Below are 21,984 nucleotides of genomic sequence, written 5' to 3'. Positions count from 1 at the left end.
GACATTTGGAGTGGACAGTTGCTTTAATCTTCACATTGTTATTATTTTTGTGTTTTTATTACATGAGAATGTGTTAATTTATAACTTTTCCTAAAAAATTGTTAAAAAAATAAAAAAAATCTAAATAATTTTATTTTATAAAAAACTTTTCGTTTTCAACACCGAAGGTCCCTGTTTGCGCTATATTTCATTTACTCATTTCGGAACGAACTTGAAACTGTCATTGTCTACGAAAGTTGTCAAGTTCTCTTTTCCACTCGCTACTTCCTAACCCCTCTATCCCCACCCCGCTCTCTCTACTCCAGCCTCGCCCTACACAATCTCTCGTCGGAAGATCACGCACTCATACGCTTGCGCAGCGTAATCTTGTAATTTTAATGGCGGACGCGCCACCTAACTAACTTAGTGACCTAACCAAACACGAACTAAACGAAGAAGAAAGGATTTATATAAAGGCCAATTGTCTCCCCCGGGGGTTGAAGAGGAGCACCAGCATTTACCAGGTCAATTCCCTCCGTCCCTGTATATCTTCGGCAGTTATATTGGAAGAAAATCCATTTCAATAACCGTAATAAGAAGATTCTAGAAACCATCATTAAACAGAACGTCTATACAAGTTGCAACTGCATTTGAAAGTTGATAATTGTGCGGGAGTGTACAAAAGAGTTGAGATTGCATCATTGTACTGAATGGAACTGCGCCGATGCTAATTTTGCATTCGTTCAGCACTTCAGATGATTGATGGAGGAACTAAAGCAAATGCAAAAAAATGCTTTAATTAGTCAAATGTACTTTGATATTAAAGGCATATAAGGCATTTATTTTCTCAAAATTGATTCCTTTAGAATTGTTTTTGATGTCATTTCTAATATACTAGATACTACTAACGCTTCGGAAACAAATGACGGTCTGAGAGAGAAAAATATAATACAAAAAAAATTTTCAGAGAAAAATTTATTTTTACTAATACTTTTTTTCACCTGTGGGTGACTCTTTGTTAAACCTCTCTGAAGTGTAATAAACTCTAATTCTCCATAAAAGCTAGCAATCCTATCCTATAAGGGCTTTCATAAGTAGGTCTAAAACTGGGGCATACTTTCCGAAGGTCGTGTCAGAGAAAGTGTTTGTGTTACATATTTTAAATAAAACGTTAGTTACGCGCGTTTGTACACTAACAGGTTGTCCACGACGAAAACCGTTATGTGACCTGGATTCACCAGAAATTAAACACGTTTTATCTTGTTTGTCTCGTTCAAACATAAGAAGCACGTTTTGCAGAAGTATAGGCCGAAACATAATGTTTGGGACAAATAGAGCCACATTGTTATTTGAAAGCGTTTTAAACTCATTGTTGGATAAATATATTAGTCTACAAGAAAAAGAGTAAACGTATCATATTATTACGTATTGCAAAATTTTTAAATAACTTGACATATTGGGGAGATATTCTCATATAGACCACACTAATACAAAAAGCTAATGGAATTTATTAGAAAGGAGCCGGGACAATGGTAACAAATATATGAGAGTGTGTAAAAGGATTGATGCTCGTGGAAAAATCTAGAATAGTAAGTAAAATAGGACCGTGACATTACATTATGATATGTTTGACCAGTGGAAGGCTTCTTTGCACAGGTTGTCGGCTAGGTACGACAACGGGGCCTATTTCTGCCGTGAAACAGTAATGTGTAAGCATTATTATGTATCGGTCAGAAGTGCGCCGTAGCTAGTGAAATTACTGGACAAACGAGACTTAACATCTTATGTCTCAAGGAGACGAGCGCATTTGTAGTGCCGCTCAGAATGTTTGGGATTTGTAAGAATCCAGAACGGCACTAAATTGTAATGGAAAGGGTGTATCAATTACCATCAGCTGAACGTCCTGCTCGTCTCTTATTTTTTAACCTTTACGGTTACGACATACATTTTTATTTATTCTTTATTATGTAAAAAAAAATTAATACATCAGGAAAATCGTAAGCAGTTTTGATTTTAAAAAGCAATCGACTTGTGCGTTATATTTTTCTCAGAAGAAGTGAAATCAGAGTGTATTACTTACTTACAGAAGTTAGAAAGAAAGTTACTTGCGAGTCTATTGGAAAGCAAAAGAACAGTGTTCATTTTATCCTTACAAATTAATAATTAAAGACTGCAGTAAGGTTATATTTCTATGCAGCACGATTTAATTTTGTGTAGCGTTGTAAATCTGCATTGGATCGCTGGAGGCGTTCTCGAGCGCCAGTATTGCGACTAGGCACTCCATCTTTTCTGCATTTATAAATAAAACTGGCGGGTTAACAATACCTATGTATAAATATATATCTCTGAGTCTCTTTTCTTCTTCTGCTGTGTTTAGTCCGAACACCATAGAATACAGGTAGTGATCATGTGAATTAAAAGTATATACGAGGAAAGGTACTTGATTGGTCATGACTTGGTAGGTCATGACTCATGGCCCCGCACAATAATTTCACTATTAATCTATTTTTCAAACATCATTAATTTTAAAATTATTATCATTATACAAAGAATCGGTTTATTGAACAAAACCTTTATTACTATCACAAATATAAGAAGAAAACTAAATGATGATTTGTCAATGTAAATACTAAACGTTAGCCTCTTCGAATTATTTTCGGTTTCCAAGGCATAAGATGTCGTCCGTTAAATGTAAATCATGGTGAACCTAGTAGTAGAAGAAGAAGTAAAACCTACTCAATATTATCTGGGTCGTATTAAGTTTAAGCCTACGACTAAACAAGCTCAATCTAAGTGAACTTTATTAAAGAGCACAAATTTTATCCTCTTGATTTCAAATTTAAACTTTTGCCTCTGTTAACAATGAATAACATTATTAGCTAGTTTCTGATTCTGTGCTTTAACCTTGCCAAATACCATATTTGCGAAGTTCCCTAAAGTATAAAATTTGATCAATGATTGAATAGACAGTTTCTCTAGTAAAATTTTTAAAAGGCAAGGCATAAAAGGCATTTATTATCTCAAAATTGATTCCTTTAGAATACTTTTTGATGTCATTTCTAATATACTGGATACTAGAGAAGAAACTCTCCCAGCATTCTTTTTTTTGCGCTCTTTTCAATAAAAAATTTACAATATTGTACAGTGATTTGTATAGCTATAAAATAATCATAATCTTGTCCCAGGCAGTCCGATCACTTAGATATTCAGCTGTGGAGTAATAGAATTTACAACAGAGCCATTTTTTAGTAAAACATTTAAATTTATTTATAGATAATGCCTGAACAGTGGCTGGGACTTTATTGTAAAAGTGTATACATTTACCCTTAAGTTAGTTGTTAGGATTTAACACCTGTCATTTTAATATCTAGTCCAACTCAAACGATATTAACAAGTGATTGGACATTTGGTTTATTATTTTTTTCCTTGATGAGCTTTTTGGAAACCAACTGTAAGTCCTCTAGTTTAGAAGTTAATCATAATAAAAACTATAAATTTACCTTTTTATTCCAATCATTTGTGTAATAATTTTGCACTTTATTAATTTACTAGGTGACCCGGCAAACGTTGTTTTGCCATATAAAGTATAATTCACGCGATAGTTTTATAAGTAATAAAATATTGCCTATATTATAGCCTGTACATCATTTTGTTCTATTATCAATAGTTTTTGCAACGCACGCAACAATAGGTTTTCGATTTTACACCTTGTGTTACAAAATAGCAATTTTATTACGGATCCCTAATTTTGAAAAAAAAACATAGCCTATAGCCTTCCTCGATAAATGGACTACCCAACACTAAAAGAATCATTCAAATCGGAACAGTAGTACCACAGATTAGCGCGTTCAAACAAACAAACAAATAAACAAACAAACAAACACTGCAGCTTTATATATTAGTATAGACTATTGGGCTGGCAGTAATTTGAACAGGTTAGTCAACACTTCATCTGTTATATATATGTTTATATCTAAATAAGATGATTTGACGAACACAGTCGCATAGGGTCTGCGAGAAACTGTTTTGAATTTTGATTGATTTTTTTATTAAAGCCTTATTTTTGAAGCATATAAAATATTTTATAATATATATTATACCAAAATACTTTCTATTTCAACACTTTTGATCCATAACAAATAAATGTTTTTTTTTGTAACAGCCTTAAAACGAATTTTTTAAACATCCCACTGGCGATATATATTAAATACATTTGCATCTTGTTGAAAGTTAAATAAAGAGCTGTAATACAAGCACATACATTACTGCCGTGAAGCAGTTATGTGTAAACATTAGTGTGTTTCGGTCTGAAAGGCACTGTAGCTAATGAAATTACTGGGCAAATGAGACTTAATATCTTATGTCTCAAGGTGACGAGCGAATTGTAGTGCCGCTCAGAATTTTTGGGTTTTTTTAAGAATCCTGAGCTGAACTGCATTGTAATGGGTAGGGCGGATAGGTACCATCAGCTGAACGACCTGCTCGTCTCGTCCCTTGATTTCATAAAAAAAAACTATATAAACATTGTAAAAAGATATACATTTTAGACGCACACTATTAAAGCACGAAAGACAATACAAAAACGCAGTTCTCGCCGTAACTAAATACACTCGTTTAAAACCACAAAGATCTTAAAGGTGATCCACTATAATCCGATACTCAGCCACATGTGGCGTATGTTTTCAGAAGCGTGTCAAAATATGCTCTACGTGAGGGACGTAAAAAGCCACAAAAACAACTCATATTACGAATCTTCTAGAACCATGAAGTAATGTGAATTTGCTCTGATTGAGTATTTCATCATTCGCAATATTGTAAGGAAATCAGTCCTTATTTGAAACATAATAAAATGCAGTGTATATATCCGAAGGAGTACCCTTCATAGGTAAATCATATTATACTTGAAATATGTAATTTTTTTCATACAGCTCATTCGGAAGGCAGATTACCTCAGAGAAGAACGAGCAAGAAACTCTAAGGTTGCTCTTTTCAAAACATAATGGAATTGCAAGTTCTTATTTTCAATTAAATTGACAAATCATTCATTTAAAATATATGCAAAGTTATTGCAAACTGATGCAACAAAAATACTCAAAAGTCTATTAAAAAATGTCTTACGTAGGTCAAAAAAAAATGTAAATTAATAAGTAAAAACAAAGTTATAGTTATTGTGGACATACATATACAGTCGCGAGCAAAAGTTTGGAATCACTTACTTGAAATTGATTCCGCGCGATCTTGCTTACTAAATCAGTTATTAACTATCATAAAAATGTCATCATTTTAAAGGTTTAACTGTCAACTTTAAATTGAAACCCGTAATAAATAATTCAGCGAATCATTAATGATGTAATTACCGACATAATCATTTGTTTGACTGATAATAGCTTTTGCTACTAGCAACCATTATCATTGAAAAGTTGATGTTTTTATATGGGTACCTATTTGATATGTAAAATAGAATTACTTACTTATTAAAATTGACTATACTGAAACTTTAGCAAAAATTGGCAAAACTAACGAATGAATTCAACTTAATCTATAATCGAGTTTCGTTTTTGGAGTTTATTGGAGTTTACTCCTTAAGAATCGATTTTCATATAAGGCGCCCGGTATGAGGAAAATATGGAGAGTAAAACCTACTCATCAAATGGGATAGTAACGTTTTTGGTGCGTCGGAGCTAACACACACATTTTTTATTTTTTTCGTTTTTAGTAAGTCTTAAAAAAATATTAGGATAAATTCAACATTGTATTTATAACATGCGTGAACATCACTGGATGGTAAGTTATTCTTACTTAAGAGACGAAGGACAGATTAGCACTACCAATTAGTTACTTCGGAATTTAATAATGACTGTAGACTTGAAAATAATATTATACAACGCCAGCGGATATCGAACTCATGACCCGATAAATAAATTTTCAAGTTTTATATCCCAATTTAATTTAACAAAGGGTATTCATAATATCTTTATAACATTGATCCGCGTGTCGAACAATATGATGTCTAAAGCCAGTGCTCCACATCTTTATCATAGAGAAGGATAATAACAGGTTCTTTGAGGCTGACGTTTAACTGAAACACAAAGGCAAAGCCAAGGACAGAGACATGTATAGAGACTTCAAATATGTTTTTACTTTAACATTCTTGATAAAATCGACAGTACAATATAAATAAAGACGCATTCAAAAATAACTTTCAAATTTTTTAACTTCCCGATTGAATATTTTCAAAAATCGGAAAGTTATTGGTTAATTGACGTCCCTTATATACAGGACGTCCCAAAGTTATGGGACATGAAGGGAAAGTACATTAAATATCTAAGTATTTTACTGAAATAAGACTTTATTTATTTTTAAAAGTGAGTAATTCTGCATTCAAAGATTTTCTAAAAATTATTTGCCTCGTCTGGGAATCGAACCGCCTTAAATGTAAAAAGAAACAACGCTACTTTGTTGCTCCTACGTTGTTCCTCTTAAACTGTTGTTGTTCTTTTAAAATACTATGTTGCTTAAGAAGAGTTATTAGTTTATGGCCATTCTTTCGATTCGATCATGTAAAAAAACACGCATGATGTTTTTTTACATTTAAGTCGGTTTAATACTCAGACGAGGCAAGTTATTTTTAGAAAATCTTTGAATGCAGAATTACTAACTTTTAAAAATAACATAAAGCCTTCTTTCAGTAAAATACCCTATATACGATATTTAAGGTACTTTCCCTTCATGTGCCATAACTTTGGGACACCCCGTATTTATTTTTGATCTTTGTTTTGCAACGCCAAAGAATATCTTTTTACGTGCTTATTTATTGAAGTGAAAACATCTTTAGCTGCGCTGATTATGTTATGCTTATTTTGATGGTATTGAATAAAACTGATTTGTATATGAATATACAATACGCACGGCTATGAATCTATGCTCGTTGAGTAAAAATCGGTTCGAGTTGATTTAGGAAGCGTAATCACTCAAAGATACATTTACCAAAGTCATTTATAAACACAATTATAATTCAGACGTTCAGCTGATAGTAATTGATACACCATGCCGATTACAAAACAGTGCCGCCCAGGATTTTTGAAAATCCCAAAAATTCTGAGCGGCACTACAGTTGCGCTCGTCACCTTGAGACGATAGATGTTAAGTCTCATTTGCCCAGTAATTTCATTAGCTACGGCGCCCTTACCGAAACACAATAATGTTTACACATTACTACTTTACGGCAGAAATAGGCGCCGTTGTGGTACCCATGTGGAAGGTGCTAGGGTGGCCAACCAACGGGCAAAAATCTTAGTAAATATAAGGTCGCTCCAGGAAGTCTGCGAACACCCCAGGAGTGTTCCGAACTTCTGGAAGGAGCTGGGCTGGTTGGAATGACTGGCCAACACTGCACGCAAAATGGACCCAATTAATCGGTATAATTGCTGAAACAGGAGCCCTTTACTAATACTAATACCAAATACCCAAAATCTAGCCGGCATCCTGTGAAAAGGAACCTCCCACTGGTTGCTTAGTGACTAAAGACCAAAACACAGCTGAATATTGTATAATTATTCGATTTGGTAAAGTTTTCACATCTGTCGCCCCATCCTAAGCGCACACTATTTTTTATGGAAAAGGAGGACAAACGAGCGTACGGGTCACCTGGTGTTAAGTGATCACCGCCGCCCACATTCACTTCCAACACCAGAGGAATCACAGGAGCGTTTCCGGCCTTTAAGGAAGGTTTTCGCGGCTATCGTCCCGGAAACACCGCACATTCCCTGTGCGGTGCTCATCGGAACACTCCCCGTGATAAATTCATTGTTCTTTTGAGCCAGTGATATAAATACACTTTATAGTGTATATTTGTATTAATAACTTCTGGAATACATCCTTAAATCTATGTTATCTGTAAACTGAATCACAGTTTTATGCAAATATTTTTAATAGCTGCAACTTAACCTGAAACGTTCTCTCGTCTATATAAACTAGCCTACGCTTGCAGAGCGGAAGTTATTAGTGGGGTCAACGACCGCGCCCGCCCGCCCGAGCTCCGAGCGCCCAAACATCACCGTTATATTCACTTTTAGTCCTAATGCCTCTATCGTGTGTTAAGTTACGTTTTGTTTACGTTATCGGCGATTTCATCAGCTCTAAACTTTTAATTGCCCTATTCGTATACTTTACAGCTAATTTATATTTTTTTATTACTGCACAGTGTAATAACTTAATTCAAAGGCGGGTTATATAATTTTACACAGAGTAACCTTGCTAAAAATCTTGGTTAAAATTCTGACTACTAAGTTAGTCCTATTAAGAGTCCAAAGTTTGATTCTTAGTCGCTGCATATAATATATACTAACTAATTTGGAGTTAAATAATTTTGTATTTAACTATTTTTTAAATTAATAATTTTACACGTCGTGTTAAACAATAAACAATTAAGATGAATGATTTTAATTCTCTTGTGTCAGACAGTAATAACAAAAATTCTCAATTTTAGACAAGTACTTGTGAATAGTATCTATCATTTTTAAAATTAGGTATTCAAATGCTACCAAATATAAGCGATTAAGAGAAGGTTGTCGACAATGTGTTGAGTACATTCCCGGTATAAAAATAAATAATAAGAAACAAGATGGCGAAATCCAAAATGGCCGCCATACAAAATAAAAACAAGATTCTTTAACAAAAGTATTTAAAAGTGCATTTCTCCTGATATAGCAGGTACTAAGGTGCGGAACCCTACGTGTTATTCTCTTACTTTAACGGTTTTTATTTAGTTCTCTTCTTGTATTTTTCCATTGATATTTTCTCACTGCCAATACGTCATCATTAAGGATTATATAACTACAAGTGGACCCGACAGACGTTGTCCTGTACAGTGTACACACGTCTTAAAATTGAAAAATCGGTCCAGCCGTTAGGAGGAGTTTACTAACATACACATGAGCAGGAGAATTATATTATATGGACAGAAATGAAAATCTAAAACAATCTCAAATTCACTGGAACACCCAAAAAACACATCAAAATCGGTCGAGCCGTTTAAGAGGTAGTTCAATTGTGAATCTAAACCATTCTCGAATCAACCTGAAGACACACAGAAAGTTTCATTAAAATCGGTCCAGCCGTTTAGGAGGAGTTCAGTTACAACAGGCGCACAAAAGAAATACATATTAAAGATTATGAAGCGACATTTCTAATTACAAGAAGAGAAAAAACTAGAGATCTTGTGAGATACTTCTGGCGTAAAGAACATTTGATATTCGGTTTCAAGAAGCACGTTTCGGTAGACGGTAGAACAACTCTCATCGCTGGCATTAAGCACTCACGGCCCTCTCAAATTTCAATTTTAAACTTGTGCAAAGTTTTACAATAATAATATTGCAGCGAGCAACTTGTAAGTACTTACCGTGGCACTAAGTTTTGCCTAACTGTGCCTAATACCCGTACACAGTTTGAAGTGGAACGCTGTCTCTAATTACTCAAAGCACTTCAAAATTTTGACAGCACATTAAAAGTTATTGTGTTATACATAACTAGCTTTTACCCGCGACCTCGTCCGCGTGGACTTTCATCTTTTATTTAATGTCTAAATAGATGATTGTTTGCATCTTATCAAGTATCTAAAGTTTCATGGTTTATCTCCGAAAATGACGACTTTTTTAACAACTAAAATGGTAGCTGATGTGTCTATTCTTGAACCAAATATCGAATTCGGAGTGAAAGCGTGACTTTGTTTTGGACTTCCATACGAACTTTCATCCCAACACATGTCGAAATTTCTAAAACACTAGAATAAATATTTATTTATTAAGGTATATTCAAGCTGTCATTCCGAGATGAGGCGACATCTGGGCTACCATTGGGAGGCTCCTTTGCACAGGATGCCGGCTAGGTTATGGGTAACAACAACGGCTCCTATTTCTACCGTGAAGCAGTAATGTGTAATATATATAGGCTTCTTGTATATTTTTTTTTGAAAATAAGATTTGAAGTGATGGACGGATTTGATGGATTGACAGCTCTGTCACTTTTGATGGGAATTTGTTGTAGAAACGCACAGTTTCCTATGAAAGAATCGTTACGCATTTGTTAAAATATTGGGCAAATTTGAAATTATTAATAATTATAATCTTGTATAACTACTGAATTGTTTAATACTTAATAGATCATTCTTGACACGTCTAACTCGTATCATTAAAAGTAGAAAATTGTTAAAAAATATAAGTATAAATAGTTCTCAATTCGCTTTGGCCAGTGGAGCAGTAGACAAAAATCAAACGTGATATATTGGAAGCGATGGAATGTAAAATTTCAATATACAATTTTATTTCATATTCCATTTGACGCGTTGCTCATTCCAGAGTGTGCTAAATGTGCGATACTCACGAAATATGCAAATTCTGGTGTCTTTTATATGCATATGCCGATAATCAATGCACGAAATGGCTGAATAGTCGAATATTGACACTTATGGGAGCCAAAGATATCTAATTTAAGTCCACTTACAGCAAGCCTCAATATGCACTTTCAGTTTAAAAAAAATATAATTATGTTAAATATCAACCATTTATGTAAAAAAAGGCCAAGTGCGAGTCGGAGTCGCCCATGAAGGGTTCCGTAGCAGCAAGTAACATAATATAAAACTTATATAGAAAGGACATTTTACCACTTTGGAAGTGTCTCTCAAGCAAAGTATACAGTTTAGAAAAAATGATATTATAAACCTCAATATCATTTTTAAAGACCTATCCATAGCTATGGATGGGTTTGATGAAAATAATTTTTTTAAGTTTCAGTTCTAATAACGTTTAAAATTTATTACGTTTTTTCTATTTTTGTATGAAAATGTTAATGCGGTTCGCAGATTACATCTACTTACCAAGTTTCCACAGTATAGTTTTGGAAAAAAGTGGCTGTGACAGAGAGACAGGTCTATAAGAGTTTCGTTTTTTGCCATTTGGCTAGGGAACCCTAAAAAGGTAACCTAATTAAACAGAAAGTATAACAAAACAATCTTACAAAAGAAATTTTTATATAAAGCTCAAAGATAACCTAATTAAGACGTAAATTAATGATGTTTGCCAGCTCTCTGAAAGAACTGAATAAAGCGTATTGTGAAGACTTTAGAGTATTGAAGCGAGATAATATTCTGGCATGAATAACGCTTTCGAATGAAAAATGCAGCGCGTGGCGGAGTCTATGAATGAGAGACGCGGTGGGTCCGTCTGCTGGAAAAGAAGAAAAATTACAGTCGCGCCGACAACACAGCGTTTATGTCGACCAACGAGAATGGCGCATTTCATAAAGCGAAGACTTTATTATTACATTTTGTGAGATCAAAATTGTAATCTCGTCAAATCGTTTGTCTCGCGGACATCCGGTGAAAAGTCTAGCGAGCGTTTTGTATGATTTTAGACCTAAAACAGACTTTTAAATATTTAATTTTATGTAGTAGAGGCGAGTTTTTGTAGTGTGCTTCATCATGCTCGTACGGTGTTTGCTTTCCTACAATATAGTCTAGGGCTGGTCCACTCCTGCTCGAGAACGGGCGATACTTTTGATGACTGAATGATTGTTTCATAAGGAACACTGCTTCATGTTGTAAATTTAAAAATTTGTATACACTCAGCGGCACAATTAACCGCCCACCCTTTTAAAGTGGCAAATTTTGATGTTATCGCAGTTGTAAGTTATTGGGCATAAATAAGTCAAGTGTGAAAGAAATGTAGTGACGAAAAAATTACAAACTACCCACTTAACTTTGTTTTTTTACGCATAAGTTGTGAATAGGATAAATATCGAACTTCGTCTCATTATCGTTATCGTTGCCATACTGCTTACATTGCTTCAGTGGCATTAAAAGTAAACAATTTGAGTTTGTTTTCTTTGGTTCGTAACTTAAAGTTAGTGTTTGGACATCACAAACATGCCATTTGATGCTAATTCAGTGGCGAGAGCCGTCGCTCTTATCGACGAAGGGTTTAGTCAGCGTTACGTGGCGCGGAAGCTTGGTGTCGCACGTACCACCTTAAGGGATGCAATGAAACGGTTTCGGGAAACTGGCTCTTATGAGCGAAGACCAGGACAGGGCCGAAAAAGATGCACCTCCGCTCGTGACGACCGATTTCTTGTGACCAATGTTCCTAGAAATCGGTTCACTACAGCTGTTGACGCACGAAACCAACTACGTGAGGTTCGCAATGTTCAAGTGAGTGAAAGAACAGGGAGACGAAGACTAGGAGAGAATGCCTTTGGAGCTTTTCGACCATCTCGAGTGCCACAATTGCTCGTAGGCCACCGGAGAGAAAGACTTCGTTTTTCCCGAGAGCACGCCGAATGGAATATGGAACAATGGAAGAATGTTATGTTTACTGACGAGACAAGAATATGCTTGCACGGTCCTGACGGTCGCCAGCGTGTATACAGATGCAAGAGTTTGCACCATGTACTGTTGTGGAAACAGTAGGTTACCAAGGTGGCTCTATCATGATATGGGGCGGCATTACTTACGAAGCACGCACCGACTTGGTTATCTTCGAAAGAGGTGGAATAAATGCTCAGAGGTATGTAACAAAAGTGTTGGAACCTCATGTAATGCCATTTGCTCCATTTATTGGCGAAGATTTTTTATGAATGCAGGACAACGCTCGCCCCCACGTTGCTAGAGTTGTTACCGCGTACCTGGATACCGTCGGCATTCGAAAATTAACATGGCCATCCCGGAGCCCAGATTTAAATCCTATTGAACATATATGGGACAATTTAAAAAGACATGTTCGAAGCCGCATACTAGCTCCAACCACCATAGATGAATTAAAACAATCCGTGATTGAAGAGTGGCAGAACATTCCACAACAACAGATCAAAGATGTCATCTACAGCATGCCAAACCGTTTGATGGAAGTCATGAGGGCTAGAGGTGGAAATACGCACTATTAGAATTCATTTATTCAGCAGATTTTTTATTTTTAAGCCATTTCATCACATTTGTTAATTTACGGTCAAAGTGTTTTTCAGACTTTTTTATAAATAAACGTAATAATTAAAAACAATATTATCTTTCATTTTACTTCCATATACCTACGTTATAAAATAACATTCACAAGTAAGGCCACAATTTTTTTTTTAACCAAAATCGTAAAAAATCAAGGTGGGCGGTTAATTGTGCCGCTGAGTGTATTTGTATGAAATTTTGTGTGCACATCGGGTAGGTCTGAGAATCGGTCAACATCTATTTTTCATACCCATTTTTTTTATTCGTTTATGTGGCAATACAGCGTTTGCTGGGTCAGCTAGTAATAATATACATTTTCATAATGTTATTATAATGCTCCCATAACACCCTTTCTTATATGCAGTGTGTGTGGATTGATACTATCCTCAATAGCTATTGAATTTGATATGTATATTAAATAAATAATAAATTAATTTTATATTAATTTACATTTTTGCTACAGAAACCTTGTCATACGAACGATTACTAAAATTTACGTAAACCAGTTGCTGAGAAATGTTTATTTGCCTAAAAATTTCATCATTCAGTCCAGCTGTTCTGTACTCTATAAGAAACGTACACTTAAACAGACACTTTTTTTAAATATGTATGTAGTACATACACAGTTAATATTAGAATTATCAAAAAAAACCATATAAAAAGAAGATGACATTTTATCTCATGAAAATAGCATTTATAAAAATTTCTTTTATTTAATAATTTCTTCGTTCCTCGCCCCCTACTACTCTTCCCCTACTTCGGCAAGGTTCCTTTATAATATGTATTACGTACATTATTGTTAGCAGGATCTTACTTCTTAGCTATCCTTTTAAGCCTAGCATTTTCTGTGGTATTATAAAACTAGTGGTGTATGCATGTTTCATCAAAACCCTCAAAAACGCTGAAACTGAGTATAATGAATTATATAGGTCTGTAGTTATCTAAAGAGATATGATCACTCCATGGAACTTCGTAATCTATCTATCTGAGTAAATCTAACGCTCTGTGTGTTTATCAGATTGTCTGCAATACAACGACTCACACTCTAATATAAGACAATCTAGATACTAGCTTTAATTGTTTGACAATTATGCTCAAAAAAAATTATTGAAGTAGGCGTTACTTTGCGGAAATCCATAATTATATAAATGATTTGAGTTTTCTTTAGTGTTAATTCCGCCAATATTTGTCTTTAGACAATTCGACATGTGTTTCGCCTATACACGAGGCATCCTCAGGACGTGTTATCTCGCCAAAAACTGGCACGATTATTATTTTGCTCAAGTAATTTTATAATAGTTCTTTATTTACATGAGCCTGGGTTGAGATGAACAAACAAACAGGCAGATAAATTATTTGATTACGGTTATTTAAGTTGCTAAATCTTTTCATACAAGTTGATTCAGTAATATTCTTAATAATATCGTACACAGGTGTATCCAGTATCACGTATTGTCGACCATTTTAATCTTACCGAAGTCTCATTGTCCCAAAATACCTGAAACAATAAAATAATTATTAATTTAACGTTTACCTTATATTGAAAAAGAAATACATATGATTATAGTTAAGTATGTTATATTACTCTGGTTAATTTTTCGCCGACTGATCGCGCTCCCTTTGTCGACTGAGCCGAATATAGTTTGGCTTTATTTTATTTTTATTTATTATTTTTTATTTATGTATTTCATAAAATCTACAGCACATAACATCACTTATTTGCTAAAGTATTGTATAACAAAACATGGGCCAACAGAGATTTTATATTATTTAGGCAAGACAAAATTCTTAAATAGCTTCCTAAAGATAAACAGAAACAAAAAAAACAAAATGAGTACGTTTAACATTCAGTTTACTTACGTGTGTGTGTGTGTGTGGGGTATGTGTGGTTATGTGGGGTATATGTGGGTATGTGTATATCTGGGCATTTGGGTATTATGATGAGAATTAAATAGACGGAAATGTAATCACAACATTAGTTATTTTGACTGTCGTAATTGTTTGATATTATATATTTAATATTTTGGATGAATTTATTTTTGGTTAGATAGAAAATAGAAAATAATATGAGACCATAATACCCGAGTTAATTATACATATATAATATTCACGATTAAAATTTAAACTCATACGTTTTTATATGTGCTAAGGCGATGATACTACAAATACTTCATTCAAATACATTTTTGGCGGTATTAAAAATAAAGATTATTATTTTTATAAACATCATACAATTTCTGTTGACACATATTTAATATTTTTGCACTAAACATAAGACATTATAATATATACTGATAAAAAAAATCAAATTTCAAATTTCTATGTTAACTATTAAAATATGTACAAAATTACCTATAGTCTACTTATTTGTTGGGAAAATCTGGCTATTTTCAATCACGATATATATATTCTGAACTATTTATAAATCAAACAAAAGCGTTATAAATTTATATTAAAATACATAAAACCATTAAATACCTAACTTATTGAATTACCCCGATATTTCGAAAATCCAGGAAATTGGGAAAAGCTGGCTATTTGCATTCACAATATATATATTCTAACATAGTTATATATCAAATACAAGTATCTTTATACATGGTCTTATAAATTTGCATTAAAACACATTAATCTCCAAATTCCCTAAATACCTGACTTATTTAATTTCCCCGATATTCTAATCTAGTCTGAGCTTCGACTATCCAGCTTACGTGGCATCATAAATGGTCTGTAGTCACCAGTTATAGACATAGAGTCCATTATAGCAAGTCTAGCTTAAGTTCTCATTTGTCTTAAGGCGCGGTCATACCTCAATATAAACAAAAAATGGTTTCTTAGAGAGTCAATTACAACATAACGCAATGGAAAATCTTCCGACACAAAAAATACAGTACATGAAGAAGGACTTAAAGAAAATTTTGACACGAATAGAATATTTATATATAATTTGAAATATTCCAATAAAAAATTTGGAAGTTGCCTCCCAAAAATAAACTTTGGAGTCAAAAATCTCCGTATTTTCAGCTATAAAAACATTCCTTTTTTTAAAGAACTTCATAGATTTAGTACTTTTATAAAACTTAAACCGAACTTTTTTTCAATTTAATATGTAAATTTCGAATAAACAAAAGAAAATATGTAATATAAATGCCCATTTGCAGCTGAACCACATGATCAACACAAATATTGTACGGTTGGTTGTAGAGTTTACAATCCTAGTCAGTCTGCGCCTTAAGTTGGGTGTCTGCGACGCTGATCCGCGACAAGTACCTTTTGTTTACTTTGGAGGCGGCATCTCCGTAATACTTTATTTTTTTTATGAAAACACGGGACGAGATAAGTAGGACGTTCAGCTGATGGTCATTGATACGCCCTGCCCATTATAATGCGCAGTGCCGCTCAGGATTCTTGAAAAGCCCAAAAATTCTTAGCGTCTCATTTGCCCAGTAATTTCACTAGCTGCGGCGCCCTTCTGACCGAAACACAATAGTGCTTCACGGCAGAAATGGGTGCCGTTGTGGTATCCATAATCTAAACGGCATCCTGTGCAAAGGAGCCTCCCACTGCTAACTAATTAATTATTTTCTTATTTGACAACCCTTTGTCATTAAGAACATGGATTAGTATTTTTATTTTCAGAATATCTATTTTCTTTGGGACACAATCTTACACTTAGTTTTACGAAATATAAATATATTAATAATAGAGATTAATAAATATTCTAAAACCAACAATGATATTCACAATAACGAGGAGTTAGAAGTAAAGATAGAAAGTAAATAATTCATAGAAGATTACGTAATAGCTTCTAATTAAATTTCAAAAAAAATCTTTTCTGCTAGAGTTAATGTACACAAAAAGCAATGGCAGAAGTGAAAACTTCCCCAAGTTGAGCTCAATAAAACGAAACATTACTATCCTCACCAAGCGATTCTTCCTTACTCGACTCTTTGAGCCGACTAGCACCTTTGAGCAACCGAGCGTTACGTAGCCGCGCGTGACGGCTTAGTCTCATTTAATACCCAAAAACTGCAAAAAGTGCTTTAAGAAGTTTTTACTTCAAAATACATATTTAAAAATTCAATAAACATACGTACTATATAAAGAATGTATTCTTTCGATGTATGATGAGAGTGCAGTAGACTAGTCTCAATAATATGTATGACTTCAAGGCACGGGGGACATTACGGATAAGAAAAAGAGGAGACAAGGGATAAAACACGATTTATCTCATTCTCTCACTAAAAATCACTCAATCTCTCTCAATAAATGTATAGTTGTCTCTTTTTCGTTACCCGTTATCGTTATATAAAGTCCAATTCACACAGACCGAATAGAAGTTTCACGTCGTTTCACCACAAAATCAGTCAAATGCAAAGTAAATTACAGCACATCAAGATAGTATTCCAATATTAAATGATGTTATATTGAATTTATTATTCATAGCAATGTGATAAAAATAATGTTAATAAAGTTAAAATTGTTATCACATTGTAGCGACGCTTCATTGACCCTGTGATAAGGTCACACACTACAACTTGGAGTGACCCTTGACATAGAAAAGCTTAAACATGTTATTAATACTTTGGTAAAATATTTGTGTATAAATGATTATACCAGAAAAATTGTAATATTCAATTTAATCTTTACCAGTGGGGGGCAGTTTGAACAGGATGCCGGCTAGATTATGGGTACCACAACGGCGCCTATTTCTGCCGTGAAGCAGTAATGTGTAAGCGTTACTTCGTTTCTTAGCTTATATTTACTAATTGCTGCTTCACGGCAGAAATAGGCGCCGTTGTGGTACCCATGATCTAGACGGCATCCTGTGCAAAGGAGCCTCCCACTGTCTCATTAATGAACGCAATAAAATGTTACTCCAAGCTTAAAATTACTTCTCCCTGTCATGTTATTCTGTAGTGACAAAGGTAAGATAAAAACAAAAAGTTTTAAATTTAAAATAACTTTACTTCGCGTTTATTATTAACAGTTAATATATCAAGTCTATATTTTTCGAAGCACTCAAACGTAAAAGCAAAATATTCGTATAAAACAGTATTTCTTTAAATAAACCTAAGCGTTTTCAGACACAGGAAGCAGCTCCTTTACTGCGATAGTCCTCGGTCTTTTGTTCAGCTCAATTTATGCGGCAACATGAATAAATCGAAGATATACCTACGACGTACTCTTATCTTAAGATATCGCTGCTATAAAGTATCTTTGGTGCGAAATATATGCTCATTCGTTCCAGCACGAACAGGAATATTATGCAATTTAAGTTATATAACGTTCTTAAATGTATATTTGTCGAATCCTATATACTCTCTCAAATCTATAAACATTACTTAAGAAGTTAAACGACTGAGTAGTAGTCGTAAGGGGTATACGAGTAGTAATTAATAGAAAAAAATTGTGTGCCATTCACACGTGGTAGAAGCCTTCAAACATTTTGACTTCAAGTTATGGAGACGAATGTAAAATTTCGGGGAGAGGATAATTGTAGGTTTTAGTAATGATTATAATCACAGTGATGCAAAGTTTGATAATTATTTTACATTTTATTCGTATTTATTACATAGATTTATTCAGACTCAGAGATTACATTTTCGATAAATTATACAAGAAGCTTATGGTAAATAAAGTATGAAATAAATACTTGTCTTAATATGATTAATCTTTGAAATACTGCGCCAATTACTGTTTTTGAATGTGTCTGTCTCTTTTTAGTGTCTCGCTTTTTCGTTTCATCGACCTTCAAATAGAACGATACTAAAGAAGTTTTCACTTCAAAGAGTTAGACTAGTCCAAAAAAGAAGGACTCCGCGCCGTGATATTAGCAAGCACCGTTATGATAGTGTGTGTGCGGTAACGGGGGAGACTAGTTACACAATTTTTTCTCCCTTAAATAATCATATATGGCCACAAATAGATATAGTATCGTTTTTACACTATTCACAACGTACGACGGCATTTTAAAAATATTTTATTGAGACGTAAACTGATCTGTCACAGACGATGACAATTCTCATAACGGCGGCCTATCGGCCTGTAGTAGTGTAAGTGTGTGCGTGGGGCTATGTATTTACACGTTAATCGGCTTGTTTTTGTACACTATTACGTAAGGTGACACGGAGTCCATACTTTTTTAGTAGTCCGCGGACTAGTCTAATCTTTTTTTATGGAAGAGGAGTACGCACAAGCGTATGGATCACCTGATGGTATGATCATCGTCGTGTCTAACGCCAGAGGAGGCGCGGGATGTCGGTTTTTTGGATGGCACGCAGTCAAAAGGTTCACTCATCCCCTGGGGTGCAACAGACCAGAGATAACAGCAATATTGAATATGTATGTAGCCGGACCTGCGCTCAGACCAGAAGTTACCAGTGGGAGGCTCCTTAACACAGGATGCCGGCTAGATTATGGATGGCAACGGCGCCTATTTCTACCGTGAAGTAGTAATGTGTAAACATTACTGTGTTTCGGTCTGAAGGGCGCCGTAGCTAGTGGAATTACTGGGGAAATTAGACTTGATATCTTATGTCTCAAGGTGATGAGCGCAATTGTAGTGCCATTCAGAATTTTTTGGCTTTTCGAGAATCCGGAGCGGCACTGCATATTAATTGGCAGGGCGTAACAATTACCTCTAGCTTAACGTCCTGCTAATCTCGTCCCGTTTTTTCATAAAAAAAAGACGCTTAATATACAATATGGTCGACTTGAAGCCTTATTCTCGCTTTGTTTTTGATCCCTACTTTTCTTCTAAGTCAATTTAGCTTTGACTTTCTGATTACGAAATTTGCGTTACTAAACTCACTCGCTCGAAAATTCGATTAATTTTGTGTTATCTATTGGTAATGTTTGTTTGAATCCCTGTTTTGATATCTTCACAGTTTATGATATATTTTAACATTATATTGTAACTTTACAACTTACAACTTACCATAACACTCTTATCAACAAAGTACATACTATTAAGCACCGTTACACAAATATAATATCAGATAGGCGTTCTAAGTAATGATACCATATATCAATAACATTGAGCACACTATATTACACTGTAACGAATAACTGTGGAATATTTTCATAACAATACTTGATAATAGAGATATTTAAGTTACCTCATAGAGAACATCCGAAGAGAAGAACTGCATAATAGTAATAAAATAAAGCTAAATAATACATAAATAACATAATTATGTATAAATTTAAAGATAGGAAATTACCGAAATGCATGAGTTATTTTGTGGCTTATAATAAGAAACAAGTGGTATTTTTTCTTTGATTAACGCGAGAGTTACACATTTAAATAAAACAGTTTTAAAGGATTAATTTCATTAACTGATTTCATCTGCAGTCCCCCTGAAAACGAGATCTGGAAAGGTCTTGAAACGTCGGGTTAACTAAAATAGAAATGTAACTTTTTTTTTAAAAACAGTAAAAATTGCACACGTTTTTATCCTTTAAAAGTGTTTTATTTAAATAAGAAACAGATGAGCAGGCTTGGTGGGGAATAAACTATATTTCCAATAGTGTTATTGGCGCCCGGTCTTATGAAGAAAAGATAATCTTAGATGGGACAATCAAATCCTTTTTGAAATTGTATTTCGAATTACAAATGATTAGTAGAAACCTATCAAATAAAATTGATTGTTTAAGTATTCGTAATTTAAATTAAATTATCAATTTGCATTTCAAACACGTTATATATTATGTAAATATTTAGGTAAATAACCGTCCACTGTAGCTATTTACGAAAGACAAGGGACATTCAATCGTCTTGTTCAGTAAAAAACAATTGATCGTGACCAAGGCCAAACACGACATATACGATTGCAACTAGGTACAGGCGCGAGTAAATTACAAATAACATTAATTATTTTAAAAATCATTGAGATGCCACGTTCGGCTATGTAACGCTTAGTCGAGTTATTCATATACAATTATAATTGTTACTATTGTAAATGTTATTACTTTATGAGTAAAGAACAAAAAAATAGTTGTATTATAAACCTCGTTTAGTTAACTTTTGACTTCTGTCGTGTAAGCGCACACAGTTTTTTAATGGGATCTAGAAGGAGCGGATGATTGATTTATTAATAGAAATAAACGAACTACTAGAGTCAGGGAGTAATTAATTGAAACGAAAAAATGAATGAGACAATGTCTAGGCGTTGTAATAAGAAATATTTTTATCTACATACAGTCCACTCTATATATATATTTGCATATTTAAAACGGTGTAAAGACAATAGTTAAATTCCGATGACGTTGAACCTTGTTCACAAATGTTCTGTGTATTCGACCTTAGCATTGTTAATTTTAGTTAACCAAGTAGTAAAATTTATCAATAATAGTGATCATTTTTCATTTATTAAAGGGTTATTTACTACCAGGTAATGAGATCCACGTTCTTCCAACTCTAAAACGATTAAATACATTTTTAAGCCTAAGAAAAACCAATGTAAACTAACTTAATCTCAGTCGTGTCGTGTCTAGTTGTAGTTGCCAAACGAAGATATTTCGACCGCTCCAAGATAAGATCCGATAAAATTACCGGTGGCGTCACCCCAACGCGAACAACCGATTACCAATCAACGAGATCAGAATTACTGTGTTACAAATTACACAGATTCAATCTGTACTCTTCCAAAACAAACACAGTTAAATATAACAAACATAACATATTAATACTTGTTTTAATACACAGTTTAAATGAACATTAAGAATCATTGCTTTTCTTTTGTTTAATTAAATTTGTAAATATTTGAAAAAAAAATATATTCCGATCATTTTTGCAATCAATTTACTACAATACTTGTGTTTGTGTCTATGTATTGAACATAAGTGTAAAATGTCTGTAACACCTATAATTCCACCACAACTTAGAACTTATTATTTAATGTAATAATATTAATATGCTTTTGTTAGTGTTTGTCTTGTGGGTGTTAAAAAAATCTTATATCATAGTTGTTAATTAACGTAGATTAATGAAATCAAAATTATAATATAATACT

General features: G+C 33.8%; 1 protein-coding gene across 2 annotated transcripts in view; it reads right to left on the bottom strand.

Annotated features, from left to right (window-relative positions):
* Positions 1-21,984, bottom strand: part of LOC126965942 (rap1 GTPase-activating protein 1-like) — a 127,337-nt gene that overhangs the window by 50,837 nt on the left and 54,516 nt on the right. The window contains exon 2 of one of the 2 annotated variants that reach the window (XM_050809756.1): positions 14,442-14,465. The exons of the other annotated variant lie outside the window; for it this stretch is intronic. Coding sequence (XP_050665713.1) covers positions 14,442-14,465 — 24 coding nt within the window. The remainder of the gene's footprint in view (positions 1-14,441; positions 14,466-21,984) is intronic. 2 annotated transcript variants of the gene reach the window in all.

Source organism: Leptidea sinapis, chromosome 9, assembly GCF_905404315.1.
Source record: "Leptidea sinapis chromosome 9, ilLepSina1.1, whole genome shotgun sequence".
NCBI lineage: Eukaryota > Metazoa > Arthropoda > Insecta > Lepidoptera > Pieridae > Leptidea > Leptidea sinapis.
This window is presented reverse-complemented; position numbering and strand designations above follow the sequence as displayed.